The sequence below is a fragment of the Myotis davidii genome, unplaced genomic scaffold (genome assembly GCF_000327345.1).
Source record: "Myotis davidii unplaced genomic scaffold, ASM32734v1 scaffold327, whole genome shotgun sequence".
Lineage (NCBI taxonomy): Eukaryota > Metazoa > Chordata > Mammalia > Chiroptera > Vespertilionidae > Myotis > Myotis davidii.
The window spans coordinates 5,529,950-5,553,740 of NW_006298628.1; the positions used below are offsets into that span (position 1 = coordinate 5,529,950).

The 23,791-nt window shown below is 41.9% G+C and overlaps 2 protein-coding genes across 4 annotated transcripts; both read right to left on the reverse strand.

Moving 5' to 3' along the window:
* Nucleotides 1-10,429: 10,429 nt before the first annotated feature.
* Nucleotides 10,430-10,859, reverse strand: LOC102761926 (keratin-associated protein 3-1). Its single transcript, XM_006774361.2, has one exon. The coding sequence runs from the start codon at nucleotides 10,823-10,825 to the stop codon at nucleotides 10,529-10,531; it is 297 nt and encodes a 98-aa protein (XP_006774424.1). The 5' UTR covers nucleotides 10,826-10,859; the 3' UTR covers nucleotides 10,430-10,528.
* An 8,474-nt stretch (nucleotides 10,860-19,333) lies between these two features.
* On the reverse strand, nucleotides 19,334-22,064 carry LOC102762211 (keratin-associated protein 9-3-like). Of its 3 annotated transcripts, none has more exons than XM_006774363.2 (2): nucleotides 21,949-22,064; nucleotides 19,334-19,742 (listed from the first exon to the last, which is right to left on the reverse strand). In XM_006774363.2, the coding sequence occupies exons 1-2, from the start codon at nucleotides 22,053-22,055 to the stop codon at nucleotides 19,334-19,336; spliced, it is 516 nt and encodes a 171-aa protein (XP_006774426.1). In that variant the 5' UTR covers nucleotides 22,056-22,064. The 3 variants fall into 3 exon arrangements, with proteins under 3 accessions (XP_006774426.1, XP_006774425.1, XP_015426299.1); XM_006774362.2 differs by having other exon boundaries at nucleotides 19,334-19,748; nucleotides 21,925-22,064; XM_015570813.1 differs by having other exon boundaries at nucleotides 19,334-19,552; nucleotides 21,873-22,064.
* Between the last annotated feature and the right edge of the window lie 1,727 nt (nucleotides 22,065-23,791).

Here is a 23,791-nt window from a genome sequence, read left to right on the forward strand (position 1 = left end):
CCTGCACTTTGGTTTCCCCCCCCCCCCCGCCAGTCTCCATGTGGCTTCTTATCTGATTCCCTAGTTGTAGGACTTCCATTTATCCAGTGGGTGGTTCTCAATGATGGTTGTTCTGTAGTTCAGTTATAATTTTGATGTAGTTGTGGGAGGATGTGAGTATGCATCACATTTACCTATGTTGCCATCTTGACTGGAAGTTCTATAATTTGTTATATTGGGCTCCAGTTTCCTGTCTGTAAACTAAACATGTTACCACCTGCCCCTGAGGTGGTTGTAAGGATTAGAGAGATCAGGTGTGAAAAGTTCAGCACAATACCCTCTAGATCCACCCATGTTGTCACAAATGGCAAGATTTCATTCTTTCTCGTAGCCTCGGAATATTCCATTGTAAATATGTGCCACTTCTTTATCTATGCATTTATTTTTGGCTACTTAGGTTGCTTCCATATCTTGGCTATTGTAAATAATGGTGTAATGCACATAAGGATGCATATGTCCTTTTGAATTAGTTTTTGGGTTTATCCAGATAAATACCCAGAAGGGAATTGCTGGGTCCTTCTTTGTCTCTTGTTTTAGCCTTTGTTTTAAAGTCTATTTTGTCTGGTATAAGTATTGCTACCCATGCTTTTTTTTTCTCTCCCTTTTCATGAAATATTTTTTTCCATCCCTTTACTTCCAGTCTCTGTGTCTTTCTGTCTGAAGTGAGTTTCTTGTAGACATGCTAGCGTATGTGTGGATCTTGTGTTCTTATCCATTCAGCCACTCTATGCCTTTTGATTGGAGCATTTTTTGGTTGGTGGCTGCGGTGTTTCAGACGGCCCCACGCTGGCGTGGAAGCATGTGGTGGTGACAGTGTGCAGGAGGCTGTGGTGTGTGACATGGAGGAACCACGGGTGGGGCAGGCTTTGTTCAGGCTCCTAGTGCTGCCCGCCACAAGCTCAGTGTCACTCTTTCTCCTCTCCATTTCTTTCCCCCTTCCCCCTCTTCTCTTCCTCCTCCTTCCCTGTTCTGGGGAGTCTGGTGGAGGGCTGGGACTCCACACTCCTCAGGGGGACCTCTATAACTGAGATATTCCTCCTGGTTTTAAATGGCCACACATGGGTGTGGGGCCAGCTACTTCCAAGTTTCAGCCTCTCCCCCCCTCACCCCCCCGCCTGCCTATCCCCATGTGGCTTCTGTATATCCTTAGTTATAAGACTTCTGTTCAGCTAGACTTTGGGTGGTTCTCAATGATGGTTGTTCTGTAGTTCAGTTATAATTTTGATGTAGTTGTGGGAGGATGTGAGTACCCCATTTACCTACTCTGCCATCTTGACCAGGACATTTACAATCATGCTTATTTAAAGGCATTTGCTTCCCCCCATCCTTGCCCTACCTTTTTCTTTTTCACATACACCGTTTTGGTTTAGTTCATTGCTTTTTCAGATTTTGACTTGTGCTTTTATATATGTTAGAAATATTATACATGTAATATTATATATAATATGCCATATTACATATATATAACATGTTGTATATGTCATATTATATATATATATAATGCATATGATCTCTTAAGGCTGGGAAAAGGATCATCTGCATGAGAAAAATTAAGCAGGTTGGTAAAATGAAGTAGTCAGTTAAATCATGTTTAATCAGGGTTTTAGCTCTAGTTCTCAGTTTATCACCTGAAAAGTACTGGTATTGGCATTGTATTGATTACTGGGGTAGAGCTCTATGCTGAGGATGGTGGGAGGTAGAGAGGTATATTCCTAGTGCCCTGCTACTGGAGTGACCACTTGATGTTCTTCCTAAGGAAAAATGAAGTCAAAATTGATAGGTCCACTAAATGACCCAGATCTTAGAATTGAGTAGCTGTCATTTTTAATCTTTGAGCCAACCTATCTTTTTCTATTACAATTGGATATGGTGATTTTGTTAAGATTCTTACACTTTTTATTTCTCGTGCATATTTTAAGTTAATGTCATAACTCTTCATTAAGCTTCTGGCTCTTTTAGTATTGGAGGCTCTGTGATGTGGTAGAAATAATTGGCCTTTAAAGTCACACGTGCAAGGAACTGAATTCTGGTTTTCTTAGTAACCAACTTTATGACTCTGAGAATGTTGAATAACTCTTAAAGCTACATTTTTCTCATCTGTTAGTGCTATTTTAAAGATTACATGAGTTAATACATGTAATTTACCTAGCAAAGGATAGGTAAATAAATGTTGGCTCACCTCCAAAATTGTATTTTTCTGAGTAAGAGGAGAGAGAAGGTGAACATAAAAGATTAACAATTAAAAGTTAGCAAGCCATGTTAGTAAGCTTGTTTCAGTCCTTCCTAGCTAATAGATTCTTTTAAAAAATAACAAAGTAATCATCTTACTTTTACCTTCTTAAAAACATGAAAAAATATATCAACAACACAAATAACACATATTGCCAGAGAAACAAAGTTTATTGGAAAACCCATTACGATTTTTTTTCCCCCTTTATGAAAATATCCAAGACAAGAAATGGAATCCAGGAAGCAAATGACCAAGAAAATATTGAAGTCTTACAGATTTTAATGTCCTTTGATAATAGATGATATTCACCTGCCCAAATGAACCCAATGATTATCCAGCCAAATAACCAGAACCATTTTTAAATTTTTCTTTCCATTAAAACGAAAGGTAGGTTTTCCATATTTGTGCCCTCTGGTCTGCCTCGACATCTGGTAAACTACCGAGGCAAGTGAACACTGAATAGAGAGCTTCTGGGTTCTGCATCATCAGGCGCTGAGGGAAGCGGCCCCCATCAGCAGCAGCTTGGGAGGCAGGGCTCACAGCAGGGCTGAGTGCAGGTGGTGAGGTTGATGGTCTCCAGACACGGGGTGGGCTGGCAGGAGTTGAGCAGGAAGCAGGTGGGCACACAGGGCTGAGGAATGTGGCAGGGTGGGGGGCAGTTGTCACAGCAGGTGGGCCCCAGTAGCCAAGTGGTGTGTGGGCAGGTGCTGGGCAGGCAGACTCCGCAGCGGCAGCATTTGTCCGAGGAGCAGATGGTGGTGGCGGGGCCGGTGGGGACGCTGCAGCAGCAGGGGACACAGCAAGCCATGGCGGTGGGAAGCCGGGGTGCTTTCGGTTTTTCCGAAAAGAGAGATGAGGTTTCTGAGATGCAAATGTCTCCACTGGCTTTGGGGCTCTTATATACTCTCCCCAGTGGGTGTTGGCCCAACCAGAAGGCTTCCTCATCTTGTTTATGTCACTCTTTTCCACTAAGATTCTCTAATCAGTTTGGAATTTACTTGTCCATTAAGAGTTCTTACCCTCATTAAAGTAATCATCTTTTTTACTCATAGACTTGCCATTTTTGTCATGAGATGATTACATTTTGCCTTCACTGGGTCCTGGCATGGCACATCTTACATAAATCATGGATAATCAGACCAAGTGACAATTCAGCTATAGTTTCAGAGGGGATGAGTACAGGCATCTGACATATTTGGCTTATTTTTGGATGACATAATTCAGGTTCTGTTGAGCAAGCAGGGTGACATGCATAATGGAATAAAATAAAGCCTCTTTTTATTATTTTAAATCTAGAGTGAGTTTCCAAAGGCGGTGTTACTTTATGGGTTTTAATTTTTTTTACTGTACTTTTTATTGTTATTTTTTATTACTTTTTTTGCTGTTGAGACTATTACAGATGTCCCCCATTTTCCCTCTCTTTGCCCACCTCCACCCAACCCCTTTCCTCTCCCCTGGCCTTCACCACAGTGCTGTTTGTGTCCACTGGCTGTGCCTGTATGTTCTTTGGCTAATCTCTTTTATCCATCCCCTCCTTTCTCTTCCCCTCTGATATCTGTTCCATGGATCCATGCCTCTGGTTGCATCTTGTTCATCAGTTTATTTGGCTCATTAGATTCTACATGTGAGATCATATAGTATTTGTTTTTCTCTGACTGGCTCATTTTTTTTTAAACAGTCTCTATTCTCATGGTTATGTCAGTCTTATAGTGGTCAAAGTGTAAATTTAATGGAAGGTAGGATCCACCCAGTTGCTGTCTTTCGTTAAATGTACCATTTTCACATGAATAATAAACTTAACTTTAAAGTAAGATGAAACAGTCCAGCTGGCGTGGCTCAGTGTTTGTGAGTGTCGACCTGTGAATCAGGAGGTCGCAGTTTGATTCCTGGTCAGGGCACATGCCCGGCTTGTGGGCTCGATCCCAAGTGGGGGTCACGTGGAGGCAGTCCATCAATGATTCTCTCTCATCATTGATGTTTCTATCTCTCTCTCCCGCTCCCTTCCTCTCTGAAATCAATAAAAATATATTTTAAATAAATAAATAAACAAACAAATAAATAAATAAAATATGACAAAGCAGAAATCAGAAGGAGAAATCATAAGATACAGTAGGTTCTGGAAAGGGATCTGATCAAATGTGATTTAGAACGTTGGCATTCATACAAGTCATTTCTCCACTGACTTGCTTCCTGCTTCCCATGTTAGTTTTTGTATCTTGGGTGTTCAATTAGCTTGTAAATTCCTTTGAGGAATGCCCTAAACAACATTGTTCACCTCAGCTGGCCTCGGGTTGCCTTTCTGCAGGGTGGCAGATGAGGAGGTGGACCCGGATCATCCCCAATGTGGAACACTCTATGATTCCAACGTCTTCACATACTCCCCATGGTCAGCACAAAACTATTCAGATAGTGGAATCCAAATTACACAATTTGTTGGGTGGCAAATGGCTGAATAAACACAAAGTACAGATTAGTTGGCGGGTTGTTTCTGAGGACACATTCATGAACACCAGCATGGCCTGTTTAAGTGGGAAGAAAGCTGGCTAAACCAAATCAGGGGGAAATCTAAACAGCTCTGGTAAATAAGCCTGTACATTTTATGAGAAAAAGAGCTTGTTACTGAAGTTGGTTTGATTTTTGCTTAAATATCAATATTTATCATAAAGTACATCAAATACAAAGGAAAGTTGGGGTCTCATAGGTACTTTACACGTCTGTGATCCTGATCATACTGTTTCTTAAAAATGTCCTTCCCCAATTCTCTACTTCTCAACTCTTACCCCTCAAGCATCAGCTCAGATATCTCATAAAGAAACTTTAGGTGGTTCTTCTTGTTTTCTTTCTCTTCTGTGTTCTCACAAAGTGTGTTGCCCGTCTTCTCATGTAGTCCTTGTTTTATTCTGCTCTATGTTATAACTTTTCACTTATGCTTGTCCTCCTCACTCCAATGCAAACTCCTCAAAAGTGGGAATCTTGCCTTAATCTTCTTTGTCTCTGTCAAGCACCTAGGACAATGCCTGATACATAGTAGGCGTTTGATAAGTGTTTATTGAATTGGATTAAATTATAGATTTTACCGCAGCAAAATGATTCATTTCACTTGTGAAGTACTTTACCGCTGTTAAAACAGTTTTACATTCAAAATCTCACCTAAATTAGACAATGAAAAACGGCGGCTCCGCTCAGTCTCTGGGGCCCCTTCTGTGAATTTTGACCTCTATGTTAGTGTGCCAGCCTCTTTAAGGATGTATGTAAATTACTTAGAGGCAGGGGAAAAAGAAAAATTTACTAATAAAGCAGGCACTACCACTCAGAATTTAAAATGATTCTCAGGTTAGAGCTTAGTATATTTTATTATCCAGATAGTTTTCTTCAGGTATTTACATATCCCTGTGAGTCCTCCTTTCTGGATGAGATTTATGTTGATGTCATCAGAAAGTGTACTTCCACTGGACACATTCATCGTTCATGATGTATGCATGTGTCAAGAGTTGTGGGGTCATTATAGCATTAAACATTGAGACAGTATGTGGTTTGGGGAGCAGTGGTAGTTACTTTAAAGTACTAAGGAGGTCATGATAGCATTTTTCTCTTCTCATTTGAAATCATCTTTCAAAAACACAGAACAAACACTGCAAAACTGAAGGCACAGAGTCAGAACATTTTCTTCCAGAGCTTTGAATTAAAGACCATTTGCTGAGCAGCCCTTAATGACTATTTCAGTCCCTTGAGGCAATGTGGGCAAGCCCTTTGAAACATTTTTGGCTGGCACAAGGTGCTTCACACTCACAGGGCTGGATGCAGGTTGGGACAGAGATCACGCTCAGGTTTGGAGGAGGGTGGCGGCTGTGGAGCTGCCAAACAATGGCGCTAGGAATCAGGAACGCAGCAGGGTGGAGGGCCGGTGTCACAGCAGGTGGGCAGCTGCTGGGAAGGTTGTCTCCAAATTGACAGCACCCATCAGTGGGGACCCTGTAGCATCCTTGGAGACAAGGCTCCCAGCAAGACATGGGGACGGTGGATCCGGTAGATTTTTGTTGCAAAGGGAGGTTGTGTTCTACAAAGTCGTCCTCGGTGGATCTCTTATATCCACTTGTGTCAGGGACCATGGCTGCCGTCCATCAGAACATCAGAATGTCTTCTGTTGTTTGTATTATCCCATACAGGTAACTCACGAGCTTCCTGTTTATCAGCCATGGGATGAGCTCTCCTGCAGTTTTATTTGTGTTGCTATATTCAGACTTGCTTGTTGTTGTCACTCCCTTGCTGATGCTGGTGATTCTGAGGAGATGCAGTGATGCCATTTTTTTTTAAATTTTATTTTTGGAGTGCAGGAAGAAGCTGGAGACTGGAATCTATTGCTTCTGTCAGATAAAGAACTGTTGCTGGGGCAACAAGACCCTTCATTCTTCCCCAGGCCTTGCAGTCTCTTTCTAGCACCCCGTATTGGTGGAACCTAGTAGAAAACCAGCCAAAGGAAAAACAGAGTCTTCCCCTAGGCATCACAGAGTATCACAAGTTGGACTTGGAGGATGACAATTAGCACATTCTGTCCCATGGACGGTACCTGGTGTAATTCGATAGTACAGCGTCCCTGTACACCCCGCACTCACTTTCCCTCAATGATGGTATCTTACAATACCATTGTGCATTTGTCAAAAACTAAGAAGCCAACATTGGTATATTGCTATTCATTAAACATCATACTTTATTCAGATACCACTAGTTTTTTTCACGAATGTCACTTTCTGTTCCAGGACCCTATCTGAGGCACCAGTTACATTAATCATCACATCTATTAGTCTTCTCTGGTCTGTGACAAGGTAAGAGCTTAATATATTTTATTAGTTTTTCAGTCTTTCCTTATTTTTCATCACCTGGGCAGATTTGAGGTATACTCAGGTATTTTTTAGGGTACATACTATTTTTAATCTTATTTAACAGTTGAGGAACCTGAGGCATAGACAAGTTAAATGACATAACCAAGGACCCATAACTAGTAAGTGACAGGCATGACAGCCTAGTTTTGGAGACCACTGTCTTGACCATTATTTAGGGGGCATTGCTCTATCTAGAATGTAGGCTGCATGTTTCCCCAAGGTTAGTAGCCAGGAAGATTTGTAAAAATGACTATATCAGGTTATCGAGGGCTTTAGAACCACACTGAAGATCTTAGCTTTGATTCAGTAAAAAGAGACATCTTGAGTCATCCTAGAGTTTTGAGCAATTCAGTTTAAACAATATCAGGGAAGGAGCCCTGTCTGACAGGAATATTGTTTGGGATGAGAAAGTGGCAGAGAATACTGGACTCAAGGACAACTAGGAAACTGTGGTTGTCATCAGGGGAGTGGTGGTCAGGGTCTAGGGTAGGCTAGAGTCGGTGAAGGTGGAAGGAAAGATGTCAGGGATAGTTTGAAAGAAAAATGAAATGACTGGTTTTCTATTAATAGGGTAAATGATTATTTCTATCAAGGGTAAATAATTATTAACTTTAAGGTTAGTTTGTTTTTACCTTGAACTAGGTTATTAAAACTTATCAGAAAATGGAAAATGTGTCTGAGTTGCCGAAGTAACCTTCATTGTAAGGTTAAAGACCCAGCCAGTATTTCTCCTGTACTGATATTGCTAATCAGTATTTAAAGTCTGACTTAAAAAAAATGATTTGCTTTCACCTTAGAAATGAAAAGTTTTTCTAGACTCATTGTATACACTAGTTTTGTCTTAAGGCACAGAGAAAGATGAGTTACTGTATACAACCAAAGACACAGTTCAGAGGGAGAGTGGAGAATGTTGCCAAGGGGCATATGCGTTCTCTTGAGTGAAGAGAGCCACGTGCAATCATATTTCTGTCTGCAGAGGAGATGAAGTGGAAAGAGAAGGGACTTTGGATTCAGGCAGTTTTCAGTTTAATCCCTTCTCTGTCACAGTTTGTGTAACGTTGGCAAGTAACTTTCTCAGCCTCAATTTCCTCACCTGTAATGGTAGGCACCTCTTAGTGTTTTTGTTAGAAATAAAGGACATATGCACATAAAGCACTTCTTTGAGTGCCCAGTAGATTCGCCAAATGTTAGCTATGACGAATGAAAGCAGTACAGTTAATTGAGATGGGGTTGGTTAATGGTGTGGGGTACTTGTTACTTAAAATGCTCTGGATAATCTAGAACCATAGAATGTCAAAACTAAAGTGACTTTAGAGAGAATCTGGTCAACCAACCCATCTTACTGGTTTAAGACCTGAGACCCAAAGCGTTCAAGTGACTTGCTCAGGGTCATAGAGACAGCCGAGGTAGAGCCTGGACTAGGACACCCTTCTGGTTTGCAGGTGGGGCTCTTTAACTAGCCTTAAATGCCTGAAGGCCCACAGTGGCAGTCCCAGGACACTTTTAGAGTTGTTTTCAGTATTAAAATTAAGGTCTAAAAGTCTAAATATTTATTCCTTACAAAGATGTATAACATCAAACTTCTTTGCTTTTGACTGAAAAAAATAAAGGCAACTTGGCACAGTAACAATAGTTCTATTAATCCTAAAACCCTCACTGGTATTTATAAATGTATTTATGAACAAAAACAAAAAATGACTAAATTACTATTTTTAAAAGCCAGTTGGGAAAATAAAACACTTTTCATGAAATAAAAGGATGGCCCTAGCCGGTTTGGCTCAGTGGATAGAGCAGCGGCCTGTGGACCGAAGGGTCCCGGGTTTGATTCTGGTCAAGGGCATGTACCTTGGGTGCAGGCACATCCCCAGCCCAGGCCCTAGTCAGGGCTCATGCAGGAGGCTACCAATCGATGTGTTTCTCTCACATCAATGTTTCTCTCTCCCTTTCCCTCTCTCTTCCACTCTCTCTCTCTCTCTCTCTCTCTCAGAAAAAAAAAAAATCAATGGAAAAATATCCTTGGGTGAGGATTGACTAAAAAAAAAAAAAGAAAACAAACAAACAAAAGTAAATAAAAGGATGTCTTTCGGTGATAGGCTGGGAACCAGTGTGTGGCAGTAATGGTGGACCCTCTCCCTGTGTCTGGATTGCTGCTGTGGACGCTTTGGGCCATTTGATCCTCACAATAATCCTACGACATGAGCAGAGAAGAGAATATTTCTGCTGTAATAATGAGGAAGCAGAGGCTGAGAGAGAAGTAAATGGCCCAAGGTCCCAAGGCAAATACAAGACAATATACAACTGGACTGTATTCTGGGTACTTCCTGCAAAAGCCTTACTGCACTTGGATTTTTCCAGGACAGCCAAGGAGATGAATTACTGGTCATCATAAAAGTTTGTTGTAGGAGGAAATGTATGTTTTCACTCCCATGATCGTGTGACTATTTCTGGTGTATAGAGAAGACTGCACTAGTCTGATGTTTTTAGTTTATTTCAATGACATGCTATTATATGTCATTTGGACTAGTAAGTTTATAAATATTGTTATGACTAATGGAAGCCAAGCCTAATTTCAGGAAATAAGGAATATTCTATAAATGCTAATATTCATAGAAGACAACATATATAAAGAAATATATATATATATATCTCCCAAAATTGCATAGCATCTTGAACTTGGAATTTCATTGATGACTATGACTAAGGAATTAAAATCATTTCCTCATACTAGCAAAGTGATTAGTTTGTTTAGTTAGTTAAGGAAGAAAAAAAATCACTTTTAGGGGTTATAGAAATTAAAATAAATAAAATATTTAAAAAACATAGTAATCTCTAGACTCTAGCATAGTGCTTGGTGCAGTGGTTATCTTAAAAAAATTTTATTGTATAAGAAGATTCTACAAAATGACCTACTGAATTTTTTACTTTTTAACCTACCACAAAGAGCCAGCATCTAATTTTTCAATGATTCCACCATGAAAGCCCTCATTCTGCTGAATGAGAGGTGGGGAGGGGAAGTGGGGATGAATCTTGGATAGTAGGATGACCTGCTGTTCAGGTTTAGGTAGGCATTCTACTTTCTCTGAGAAGGAACATGGAATAAAAACCCACAAGGCCATATATGCTAAGCCAGAATGAAGTTTATTAACGAATAGTCAAAATGGTTATTTCTCCAAGAGCAGTAAAATAGCCTAAAAGACAGGACAAAGGTCTCCAAGTCTCCCCAAAGGAGGAAAGAATTAAGAAGTTGGACTAATTCACGAAAACATGGTCCAGGGAAGAGTATGGCGTTAGCCCGCTGGAGGCAGTAGCGTGGTGAAGGCCGGGTGATGTGTAGGACGTTGAGCAGCACATCACGGAACCCGTGCAAAGCCGTGGCTGCTTAGCAGCAGGGCTCACAGGGACTCTGACAGCAGGGCTGGACGCAGGTCGTCACGTTGATCCCGTACAGTCCGGGAGTCGGGTGGCAGGAGCTGAGCAGCCAGCAAGTGGGCACGTAGGTGTCGGGCTCACAGCAGGGCGGGGGGCAGGTGTCACAGCAGGTGGGCTGAAGGAGGCTGATGTCGTGTGGGCAGGTGCTGGGCAGGCAGACTCCGCACCGGCAGCATTTGTCGGAGGAGCAGATGGTGGTGGCGGGGCCGGTGGGGACGCTGCAGCAGCAGGGAGCACAGCAAGCCATGGTGTCAAGATTTGGGTTTTTGTTGGGTTGAGGAGAGAAGTCTCTTAGTGTCTCAGTGCCTCTCCCTTCTGCTCTGGCTCTTATATACCCACCTCCGTGGGCGTCACCCCATTAGCCAGGTTTTCTTCCCCATGTTTCAGCTTAAAGCTATCTCCATAAAAACCCTCTAATTACTTAAGTGTTTATTACCTAAGACACACTCCTCACCTCGTAAAAGGGGGCTAGTTTGTTTTGTTGTCAAACTGGGATTCTTCACGTTGCTGTTGGTCACAGCACAGCATTTCCTTTCAGTCTTCAAAGGCACCAAGTGATTGTCTTCTAATCATCACACATCGCTAATGACGGCCTGGCATGCTGGCTTTCTTCACGTCACCCCCATGTCTTCTGTCTTTTTTCACATGAAGAGAGAGAAGTAGGCTTTTTGATCGCTTTTCTTGCTTTTCTACCAGCAACTATGTGATACTTTTGGCTTGGTGGCTTAAAAGTGGTAAGGTTTGTAGATTTATTCTTTATTTATTTGTAGATTTATTCATTTTTGTATTTTAGTTTTCACAGATTAGCTTTATAAGTTAGTGTTCAATGGAACATTCTTGGGGAGATTCCCAAATTACATCTAAACCATTAAGACCTTAATAATACAATTATTGCCCTAGCCCCGTGGTCGGCAAACTGCGGCTCGGCAAACCGCGGCTCGCGAGCCACATGCGGCTCTTTGGCCCCTTGAGTGTTGTTTGGCTCTCTGGATAGGGCGGCAGTCTGTGGGCCAAAGGGTCCTGGGTTTGATTCCAGTCAAGGGTACATACCTTGGTTGCAGACTCCTTCCCAGCCCAGGCCCTGGTCCTGACTCCTTTAGGAGGTAACCAGTCAGTGTGTTTCTCTCACATCGATGCTTCTCTCTGTCTTTCCCTCTCTCTTCCACTCTCCATAAAAATCAATGAAAAAATATCCTCAGGTGAGGATTAACAAATAAATATAATTACTTAATTTTAAAGACATAAAACAGTATGATGTTTTAGAATTACTTTAAAGTAGGAAAAATAATAATTGGTAAAATTTTAGATATATGTTAATTTGAAAGTCCTAAATATATATATATTTTCTGACCCAAATTCAGATGAAATGGTCCAGGCTTTGAAAAATAATTTAAAATTGCTCAATATAGAGGAGCCAGAAATCAAAGGACATGCAGATCAACAAGATGCGGGATGCAAAGGATGCTTAACATGGAAACTGCTTTCATTTTAGTCATTTTCTTACTAGAATGATATTGCGGGTTGGGATCCCAATGCTGGAAATTAGCTTGTTGTTCACATTGCTTCCACAGACATCTCTTTGTTCAACCAAACACTCATTGGTCCGGCACCTGCTGTAAGTCAGTCAGCATGCAGAAAGGAAGCAAGTAGGTTTTTGTCTTTGAGGAGGTCACAGAGAAGAAAACACAGAGAAGTAAACTGCTGATGACAACACAGGGTTGTGCATTCCAGTTTTCTAGGTAAGAAGTGGGAATTTATTTATTTATTTATTATTATTATTTTAAAAAAATATATTTTATTGATCCTTTACAGAGAGGAAGGGAGAGGGATAGAGAGTTAGAAACATCAATCAGCTGCCTCCTGCACACCCCGCACTGGGGATGTGCCCGCAACCAAGGCCCATGCCCCTGACCGGAATCGAACCTGGTACCCCTCAGTCCACAGGCTGACACTCTATCCACTGAGCCAAACCGGCCAGGGCAGAAGTGGGAATTTAGAGCTGAGGTTACTGCCTGAACGATTTGGGGAGAACTTTATGAAAAGAAAACATTTGTGTGGTTGCGGAAGCAAGTAAAACAGAGAAGCAAACTGCTATGGTATATTCCTGGGAGGGCAGAAGTGTTGGTTGGCAGAGGCACAGATTCTGGGTCTCTGTTTGGGAGGTGTCGGAGGAGAATGATGAAAGATGGCATTGGAAAGGTGGGTTAGTGCCACGGTGGAAAGAACTTCGACTGCATGGAGCATGCCACACTCATGATTGTGAAATACATCCTATTGGCAATGAGCATTACTGAAAGGGTTTTGAATGCGTATGGGACATGATTGGGTTTGTATTTTAGAAAGATGACTGTAGTTTTTGAATGGAGGCCCGTCATCATCATCGCCATCATTATCATCACTTACTAAGTATTAGGTCTTGTGCTGAGGGCTTTATACCTATTACACATTTCTCACCACAGCCTTGTGGTGTACATAGTGTTACTTACTGCCTTTGCCATTTCACAGATGAGAAACTTGAGGCGCAGAGAGGCTAAGTAACTAGTGAGTAAGGGATGGAGCTGGTATTTGAAGCAAAGCCGATTCCACGCTCTTAGTCCCTGTGTGTGATTCCACGCTCTTAGCACCCCATGCTGGGTGCTAAGCATATAGAAATAGGTCAGTTAAGGTCCTTGTTGTCAGGGTGCTCACTCTCGTGGATGAGACAGAAAAAAAGCAAACAAATGAATAAATAAGAACTTCAGACAGTGTCAAGTCCCAAAAGAAAATAATACAGAGTAAAGTGACAGAGAGTGAAGTGGGGGTTAGTGTCCCTCAGGGAGCATGTCTGCTTCGGTTCGGGTGGTCAGGGACAGTCTTTGCCAGGTGGCTGGAGTATGTGAAAGGGAAGGAGTGCGATAGGAGGATGAGGTCAAGGAGGTGGGCAGGTGCCTGGACAGGTATGGATATGTAGGTAGTTCTGCAGAATTCAGCTTATTCTCAGGGCATTGAGAATCCACTGGATGATTTATGGCAGGGAGTGGTAAGATGTGAGTTATATTCCATGCAAAAGGGGCTGCAGCGGGGCCAGAATGGAAACAGGCATAACAAGTAAGTGGTGCAGGTGAGAGGATGAGCGGGGAGGCCAGCGGTTGATGAATGGGTCAGAGGCGGGAGAGTTTAGGAGGCACTTTTGTAAGTAGAGATGGTGTATCATGCTGATCAGGAGAGTGGCCGAGGACCATGCTTGGGTGTCAGGATTACTCATAAGTGAGGGGACCTGAGCCCCAAAGCTGCCATCTAGGGTCGTAGGGAAGGGTCTAACGAGGAGTTCGGTGTGGGGCCTGCAGAGGGTGAGCAGCCTGAAGCCCATGAGAGGGAGCAGGGCTGAAGATTTGTGACTCTTCAGTGCACTCATAAAAATGTCCTTACTGCTAAGTTCCTGACTGAGATCAAAGGTCACTTTTATGTGTGTTAGTCACAGTGTGTGTGATCCTCTGTGTGACTTACCGACATCCATCTCCCAACAACTCGGCAGATTTCGGGGCTGCTGTCAGGAAAATCTCCCATGACGGCACCTCCCACATCAGCAGGCATGTCAGTGTTGGGAGGTTACACACTTCAAGCACTCCGTTTCCTTAAGCGCTTCATCCCCTCACAAAAGCAGGACATAGGGACCTTTTCAATTTGTCATCCCAGTAAACATGCCTGTAAGTAAACACGCTTGGTCTTTATTTCCTGAATTGCACCACCTTTTAAATTTCTGGTGAACTCCTTTATGATATACACACACGGGGAGAAGAAAGGCCGGTATCAGGACTGCCACCGACATCAATGCTTTCATGGCAGGAAGTCCCCCTGGCTGAGCGTGCGGGCAGAGGACTCTGGGTTTAGGTAGAACGGCAGACTTTGGGGGCCTCTTACAGTTGCATCAGGACATTTTTTCCCAGTGTGTGGTGATAGTGCACGAGCTGGCACTGAAAACTACTCTCAACTGGATTTCTTTCAAATAAAAGTAGTGCTGGTTTGCCCCTTGGGGACAGCTGATATTGGCTATAGTTTCGTAGGTGTATGTGACCCAACGGGGGTAACCCTTGGGTGCTGCATCACTTGGACATATATGTTCCCATTCCAACATGCCAGGGCAGGTCTCACAGCATGTAAACTCACGGGGCACATGTGAGCTTAGCCTGGCTTCTGCTTGCTGGACATGTTGCCTCTTTCTCTTGGGGATCTCACGCTTCCAGTTTAAACCTCATGTTTTATTTATTGTAAGCTATAGGATATGCAGGTAGTAGCAGAGACTTATACCCAGTTAAATAAGGTATAAATATATGTGTTCATTTAAATGAGCCTGGTTGAGAAAGTAGATGCTCAATAAAATTTGAATAATGATGATGACTTAAGGTTTCTTAAGTCAGAGTTATGGTTTTGGGGATAAGTCAGTAGTTCACAAAAAACACACAGCGTCTGCTGTCAGATTTTGCTGGCAGAGCTCATTTTACATGGACGGTCTTTAATAGAAACGGAACTTTCTTAAGTACAAAGCTAAATGGTGCTGAGTAGTGTTTCCAGTTCCTCAGCCGGCTTCTATCAGGCCTAAAATGTTGTCATGTTTTGGCTGCTACCTCCAAAGCTTAGGGACTAATTCCCCCCCTTGGTAATCAGCTGCTGTGATTAAAGGGAATGAGTGAAAAGTCTGAACACTGGTTCATGAAATAATCTGACTTTTAAAAGGCAGTAAGAGTTTCATAGTTAAGGTCCAGTCCCGAGAAAAGAGCCATACCCATTATTTGAACGGAGTGCATTTTATACAGAGACTTTTAAACTAGGTTGTTAGCTAGGTAACTAGGAAATGCAGAAAGCCTTAAGAACAAGAGTTTCTTTAAAGGGAAGAGGGAAGGAATTAAAACTTAGGAATTTAGCTAGGGGATTGCCCTGTGGGGCTGGAGCTCAGGCGTTTTCCAGAGAACTGGCTGGTTGGTGCTGCTGTGACTGAGGCAGGCGCAGTGGTGAGTGTTGAGAAAACAGCAAACTTTAGGTGTTGCTATGGAAAGCCAGGGAGACCTGCAGCAGGTGGTTTTTTGGTAATGTCTCGACTTATCCCCAAACCCGGAGCTGCTGTATGAAGAAGATGAAGAAGTGTTACTGGGGTGATCATCCTGGGACCCCGTAGCGTACAGGAAGCCCTGATTAAACAGAAGGAAACATAGGAAGAAACAAGTCCCTCCTTCCTCCTCCAGCTTTGTCGTTTCCCTCTGTCACCCTCTAGTGGCAGAACCTGACATGGAGCAGCTGGCAAAGCTCTCACAGCGTTTGCAGAGCGCCATGGAGGCATCACAAAGCTGCGAATGGAGGGCCGGTGTGGCGCTGCGAGATTAATTTAACAACTGGCATCAAGAGGAACTTATTCTGAAACCCACAGCTTCCTAAATAGCCATCTTTAAGCCAGCTGAACCTGCCCACGCCGTTCTTTCCTTTCAGCCCCTACATTTCATTGTTTCTTCATGAGTTTTGGAGTCTGAGTTGGAGTCATATGTTAGTTTTTACTTATGAGCTGTGTGACTATAAGCAGACTATTTAACTTCACTTATCTGTCTACCTATTTACTTAATAAAAACTCCTGATTGGGATATGATTGACATACAAAAAGCTGTATATATTTAATATATATAATTTGATGAGTTTGGGGATAAGTACATATGCATGAAACCATCACCACAATCAAAGCCATAAACATACCTGTCACTTCCAAATTTTCTTCCTGCCCTCTTTTTGGTGATAAGGACACTTAATATCTATCCTTTTAGCAAATATCTAAGGTTACTACAGCATTGTATTGTTAATCTTAGACACTATGATGTACAGTAGATCCCTAAGACTTACCTCTCTACTCCCTGCTTCTATGTTTGACTATTTCAGATTGCTTATATAAGTGGGATGGTGTAGTATTTGCTCTTCTGTGTCTGGCTTATTTAACTTAGGATAATGTCCTCTAGGTTCATCCATGTGGCTACAAGTGGCATGATTTTTTCTTTTTTAATGTTGACTAATATTGCACTGTGTGTAAATACGACGCTTTCTTTATCTGTTGATGGATATTTAGGTTGCTTTCATGTCTTGGGTATTGTGAATAATGTTACAATAAACACGGGAGCGCAGATATCCCTTTGAAACCCTGATTTCAATTCATTGAACCTCCTTTGACTTAATTTATTCATTGACAAAAATATCTATTTCACAAGATTGATGTAAGTATTAAATGCAATTAGGTCCATACGAAATTTACTTAGCTTGTGGTACAGCATATGACATTAAACAAGGGAAGGAAAAAAGAGAAGAAAATAACCAGGAAAATATACATAGAAAAACATTCATAGTTTCTGTAATCCTTTTTTTTTTCTAATTGGTTACAGGGCTATAATTAATACTTGAACTCTCTTCTCCCACTACCCATTTCATGTTTTCTTTACCCTCAGCCAGGACCTCAGCTGGCTGGGGTTCTTTACTGCTGGGTGTGATTTAAATCTTTTCTTGAGCGGTCTGAGTTCACAGTGGTACTGACTTTTTCAGGCTATCAGTAAGTGGGTTCAAGTGGTATATGTTGAAGGAGCGTCAGGGTGAAGAGGAAGTGGGAGCTCCAGCAATGCGTGTTCCTTTTATCAATAAAGGAAACTCACACCTGACTTCTGTTTAGATTTCATAGGCCAGGGCCATATCTCTCTATTTCTATCTTTTATTTTTTAAATTTATAAGCTTATATATAGTATTATACTACAGGCATCCGCAGGGAACAGCAGGCATGACATGTTGGCAACTTTTATTGTCTCTGTAGTTTTGCCCTTTTCAGAATGTCATACAGTTGGAATCAGATAGTACTAAGTCTTTTCAGATTGGCTTCTTACATTAAACAATAGGCATTTAAGATTTTTCCATACCCATTTGTGGTTTGAGAAATTATTTCTCTTTATCACAGAATAGTGATACCTATCGAATAGATATACCAAAGTTTGCTTATCCATTCACCTATGGAGGGACATTTTGGTGGCTACCAATTTTTGGCAATTACAAATAAAGCTTCTATAAATATTCATTTGCGGGTTTTTGCATGGACATAAGCTTTCAGCTTATTAGGGTTGGAATACTGAGGAGCACAGTCGCTGCGCTGTGCCCTAAGTCTACGTTTTGTAAGAAACAACCCAACTGTCTTCCAGAGTGGCTGTACCATTTTGCCTTTCCACCAGCAATGAGTGAGAGTTCCTATTGCTCCACCAACATTTTGCTACCTTTTGGTGTTCTCATTGCTTTGGTGTGTAGGTTGGCCTTTTTTTTTTTAAATTCTTTTTGCTCCATTTAGAATGACTTCAAGGCCCTCTTCAAAGATCACCTCCCTTGGAAAGTCTTCCCTAATGCTGCCCCCAGCATAGCCCCTGCTGGTCCTGAAGCGATACTACTTCCCACAGCAGGGTCCACCCAAAGCCTCTCCACAGTTTCTGAAGGTTCCTGGGGCCTTACTTTCCTGCCATTCCCCTTGCTCTGTTAGGTCCTGGGCTGTCATTCCCTTGAATCAACCCAGACATGAAACTCAGCTCCTTACATAGGACAATTGACCACCCACAGATTGTGTGAGTGTGACAGCTTAATGTGGAGGGATCACAGAGTAATATTCATGGCCTCTCTTTCTTCTTTTCTCTCCTCCCTTTCTGCAATAGGAAATATTCCTCTTTGTCTCATCTGTAATGTTTAATGCCCTTTTCTTAAGCTTTTAGGGTTGCCAACATGCATATCCCATGTGGATGAACCTATTTTAAGTTGAAATGTTGAGGCATCTTGGTCACAAAAGCATCTATCCCTAAGGTAGAGGGAGTTTTTTTTTTTTTCCTATGAACTACTAAGAAAATACAGTTTATCTCATCACACTACACTGTAGGTAGCTATTTTCACACATTCTTTTTCTTTCTGGATAGTAAGGTCCTACAGGATAAGAATTAATTTTTCATCTTTCTGATTTCCATAACCACTTCATTGAAGTGGTGGTCAATACATTTTTATTGAATGAATACACTACATATGGCTTCAGTCTCTTTTTAAAAAGAAACAAGTGTATTTCTTACAAGTGGGCATTCTTAAACTATAAGCAGTTATGTACAAGTGGAGACACTGACCATGATTTCTTTGCCCAGTATATAACATTTATTAAGAAATGACAGAATACACTGTATCACAGGTATAATTAAAATAGCCAACAGGAAAGATCGTTATGATCCCCCCAAACGGGGTGGAATCAGATTTTGAAATATGGGAAAGTCTTCTTAGAAGCTGAATGTTGGGTGAAGAGCCTCCATTATCTCTGGTGACATCTGAGGAATGTCGCTTGGCTAAACTTTGGTGCCTTTAATGTTGAAAATTTTTTTTAGGTAAATAGAAGGTAAAAATAGATCACAAAGCATGGGAAAAATAGACTTGTGGACAGCTCTCAAGGGTAAAATCCACAATATGGCAGCAATTTTCAACCCTGTGGGAAAATCGGGAATAGTAGATCCAAAGCAATTTGATGATCAGCAGGTGGGCTCACAGCACTTCTGTGTCCGCAGTGGAGAGTCAAGGTATTCATTGTAGAGTGGAATCTGATAGAACTCATCGACTTGATAGCCCCCATAAGAGCCCATAATAGAAACCCAAGTAGAAGTCTGAGAACTTGTTAGTGGCCCACGGGTTGTTGAGGAGACATTATTCAGATACTGTGTCCTGGGCAGTTAAAAATCAGCAAGTTGGCTTTTTAGCAGGTGGGCTCGCAGCAGTAGCAGCAGCAGGCTGGGCGGCAGCAGGACTGTCCACAGTAGGATGGGCGGCAGCAGGCGGCCTGGGCATGGTGCAGCTGGCAGCAGGTTGGGGGTGTGCAGCTCACCACGCAGCAGGGGGGCAGGCAGGTGTCCTCCACGCGGCAGTCAGGGCGGCACCACCTGGTGCGGCAGCTCACACCTCCACAGCCACAGTCCTGGCCACAGCCAGTGCCACAGCCAGTCCCACAGCAGCTGGTCTGGCAGCAGGTTGGTTGACAACAACTGGTCTGGCAGCAGGTCGGCTGGCAACAGCTGGTCTGGCAGCAGGTTGGCTGGCAGCAGCTGGGGCCACAGGTCCCACAGGAGCAGCTGGGAAATCCACAGAAGCTAGTTTGACAGCAGGCCATGGTGTCAGGAGTTGGGTTGCTTGGAGGTTTGGTGGTGACTGCTATGTTGGGCCTTTATATAGTCTGACCAGCTGGTATTTATACGGTTTTTAACATATCTTCCTTGTTTTTGTTTAAATTTGCTCCTCAGTGGGCTTCTGATTGGCTTACACATAAATACTTATGACACATTATGAGCAGCAGTTTAGAAATTACTTTGTTTTATAGTTTATTTGGACTCCTCGGATTGGTCTTTTGCTCTTTGGAATAGGTTTGTGGTTTTCAGAGTCCTCCTATTTTTGTCCATGTCAACACACGTGCTTTATAGAGGTATTTATTCCACATGACACTCTGTCCAGACCTCTATGGCTAAGGATAATGGTGCTCCTTTAAAAAAAAACTATTATTATTATTTTTTTTGCCTCTGGATGTATAGACTAAATTCTCTTGAATTTAGGACATCAGGAGAACCACTGAGTTGAAAGCATGCGTTCTGCCATGCATAATTTAGTTTCCAAGTAATTTACTCCCAACATCAAGTCAGATTCCCATGATAGTTCCTTTTCACCAATTTGAAATGTGCAAATATTATTTGTGTTTCAGGCCAAAAATCTTCTCGTGTGAACTGAATGACATAGTATATATAAAAGTGTCTGGTGGAGTGCTTACCCACTGGTAGTATCTCAGTGTCTGTTGAATATGATTTTGAATGGGAGGAGCAAAAGGCATGATTCATGGGTGCCTGTACCACTTAATGATTGAATAGAACTTCCAAGCTTAGTGCCTCTCATGAAGGAGTCCTTGTTATTGTCAAAGGAGACAAGGAAATGTTTAAAATTTTTTCTGCATTTGATAGTTGAACCAAGGCTCAGGAAAAGCATCCGGGAGTTATGACATTTTGAAGGATATACTGCCATTTGCTTTATTCTGCTACTAATTAAATGGTAGAGGTAAGTGCTGGGAGCTTGTAAATAATTTGGAAAAGACGGCTTAAAGTGTCTGATATTTTGTCATGTTGTATTTTGTATGCTGCACTCAAATTACTTAAAAATTAATTGGTAAACGGTATTTTGGGTCTAGATTTGTGCTAACTTCTTAAGAGAACATCTTTCAAATTGGATTGCAAAGTGCAACTATATAGTTGCTTCATTTTTCTGATATGTGTGTCTGACATGTGGTGCTGGTGGAACTCAGTGGCTATCTACATAGCTGTTTATTCTAATTTCGTTCAGACCAGTGATGCACCTTATACATACTTAGAATGGAGGGGAGTGTTGGGAGTTGAAGCATAGAGATCAATTTGGGGGTCAGTGGGAAGAATATATTAGGGTAAGGCATAGGAATTAAAACCTAAATGCTCTTGGAAAATAGTGTCTGATAGTATCTGGTAGATACTGTCAAATCTATTTAGACAGCATTACAGTTTCTTTCGCTGTTAGGCATACATGAAGGAGAACATCTAGTAGATTAAAGGGAAGGAGATTAAAAGTCGTAGAAGTACATCTAGGTAGAAATCCCATAGCTTTGATCAACCTGAACATTTTAGTTAAAAGTGGCCTTATTAGTTTAGACCTAATCATAATAGATTTGGAGCATGTAAGTTTTTGGATAACTGCAAGTATTATTTAATGCATGGAACATCTCATTAACTGATGGGTGAGAGCATAAAATAACTTGTATTTTTCTGGTTTAGACTTTTTGTTTGTGCCTTAGGATTATTATCAAAGTGCACATCCACTTCTCTTGAATTTCAGCTGAAGGTGGACACGCTGAATGATGGAAGAAAATGACTCAGTTTGCTTAGCACAAGTAAACATTTTATTTTAAATTAACAAGGTATTGAAGGAGAAAGCAGGTCTGAAAATGTGTGGGGATCACGAAATAGGGAGGAGGACAGAGCTGTCATTGATCTGACACGGTTCATACATGTTTTCAGTGGGAGAATTCAGCACCCTCAAGAGGGGCCTAAGACTTGTGATTTCTGAGCGGCTTAGAAACATCGAGATACATAGCATCCAAGTAAAGTCGAACACTTCTTTAGAGATCAAGGCAGTTTTCCTGAGTTGCTCCTTTCATTCTTAAGTAATCAGCAACCTTTCAGCAGGTGGGCTCGCAGCAGTAGCAGCAGCAGGCTGGGCGGCAGCAGGACTGTCCACAGTAGGCCACAGCCAGTGCCACAGCCAGTGCCACAGCCGGTCCCACAGCAGCTGGTCTGGCAGCAGGTTGGCTGGCAGCAGCTGGTCTGGCAGCAGGTCGGCTGGCAGCAGCTGGGGCCACAGGTCCCACAGGAGCAGCTGGGAAATCCACAGAAGCTAGTTTGACAGCAGGCCATGGTGTCAGGAGTTGGGTTGAGAGGTATGTTGTTTAGAGAAGTTTCTGAGTTTTGGCTGCACCTTCTACATCTGGCCTTTTATATAGTCCCCAGAGACACCTATTTTCCTAATGTTTAGCATCTTTCCTTGAAACTATTTGCAAAGTCAGTCTCTGATTGGCTAGCACCTGAGTTGTTTAGAAAGTTATAAATAGCATTTCAATAGCCTGCTTTGGTCATTGCTCAATTAAGTCTCATTATGTTTCTTCTTTGCCCTGGGGGGGGGGGGCAAGTGAAGACTCATTGTGGGAGCCAATCATGGCAGCTCCTCTTAGTGTTAGTCACATGAGGGACCACACTTGAGCCAACCACTGCCCTGGCTTGCTTTGTCGAATCTGTCTTTTGATAACTTTCAAGCAGAGTCTATCTAAATGAACATTTTCTTTGTAGGTGGTCACTCAATTAGGCTCATGATTCATAAACACGTTGTCTAGACTTGAATAACTAACATTAGTGTCATTAAGACATGAGCACTCACTTGGTTCATCAGTATCCAAAAGAAGTGTGCCTTTCTGTGATCAGAGTGTGCAAGTTTCAGGATCCTCAGAGCTCTAGCGGGCATTTGTCTTCATTGTCAATGAACATATTCCCAACTGAGACCCTAATGACTTTAGCTTGTAAATTGTTTTCTGACTGTACTGTATTAAGAATATATGCCAGTAATGAACACACACTTTAACAAGTCAAGCAGTACCAAAAGTTAATATTTTCCCTCCCTGTCCCAAAATACACACATCCCTTCCAAAAGTAGTATTCCAGGAGATAATCAATATTAAGTTTGGTACCTGTTCTTCAGTACCTTTCTTTCTGTTTTTGTCAACATGAAGCAGCATCTATGCACATAGATCTTATAATTCAGTAGTCGGGGTCTCCTATACTACTTATTTTTTTAAATATATTTTTATTGATTTCAGAGAGGAAGGGAGAGGGAGAGAGAGATAGAAACATCAATGATGAGAGAGAATCATTGTTTGGCTGCCTCCTGCACGCCCCCTATTGGGGATTGAGCCCGCCCTTGACCGGAATCAAACCTGGGACCCTTTGGTCTACAGGCTGACGTTCTATGCACTGAGCCAAACCAGGTAGGGCTATACTATTTTTTAAACAACTTAATTGTAAAATACACATAAAATTTATCATTTTAACCATTTTAAGAGTACAGCTCACTAGTGTTATGTAAATTCACATTGTGAATTCTTTTTATCTTGCAAAACAGAAATTCTTTATCCATTAAACAACTTTCTGCTTCTCTCCTCCCCAAACCCTTGGCAACCACCATTCTACTTTGTGTTTTGATGAATTTGACTACTCTTGTTACCTCATACAAGTAAGATCATCCAGTATTTGTCTGTTTTGTGACTTGCTTGTATTCTAAGAGTCATCCATGTTGTGTCAGAACTTCCTTTTTAAAATTTTATTGTTGACACTATTACAGATGTCCCCTATTCACTCACCCCTGTTTTGCCTGTCTCTACCCAGCCCAGGGGTGGGCAAACTTTTTGACTCGAGGGCCACAATGGGTTCTTAAACTGGACCGGAGGGCCGGAACAAAAGCATGGATGGAGTGTTTGTGTGAACTAATAGAAATTCAAAGTAAACATCATTACATAAAAGGGTGCGGTCTTTTTGTTTTGTTTTGTTTTGTTTTTTTAGTTTTGTCATTTCAAACGGGCCGGATCCAGCCCGCAGGCCGTAGT

What these genes read in the sequence shown, in the direction of transcription:
- LOC102762211 (XM_006774362.2), bottom strand. Translation starts at nt 22,055, where the DNA reads ATGGCCTGCTGTCAAACTAGCTTCTGTGGATTTCCCAGCTGCTCCTGT. An exon ending in TGCTGCCAGACCAGCTGCTG is followed by an intron (nt 19,749 to 21,924) that starts TGGGACCGGCTG and finishes CCCAACTCCTGA; the next exon opens with CACCATGGCCTGCTGTCAAA.
- LOC102761926 (XM_006774361.2), bottom strand. Translation starts at nt 10,825, where the DNA reads ATGGCTTGCTGTGCTCCCTGCTGCTGCAGCGTCCCCACCGGCCCCGCC.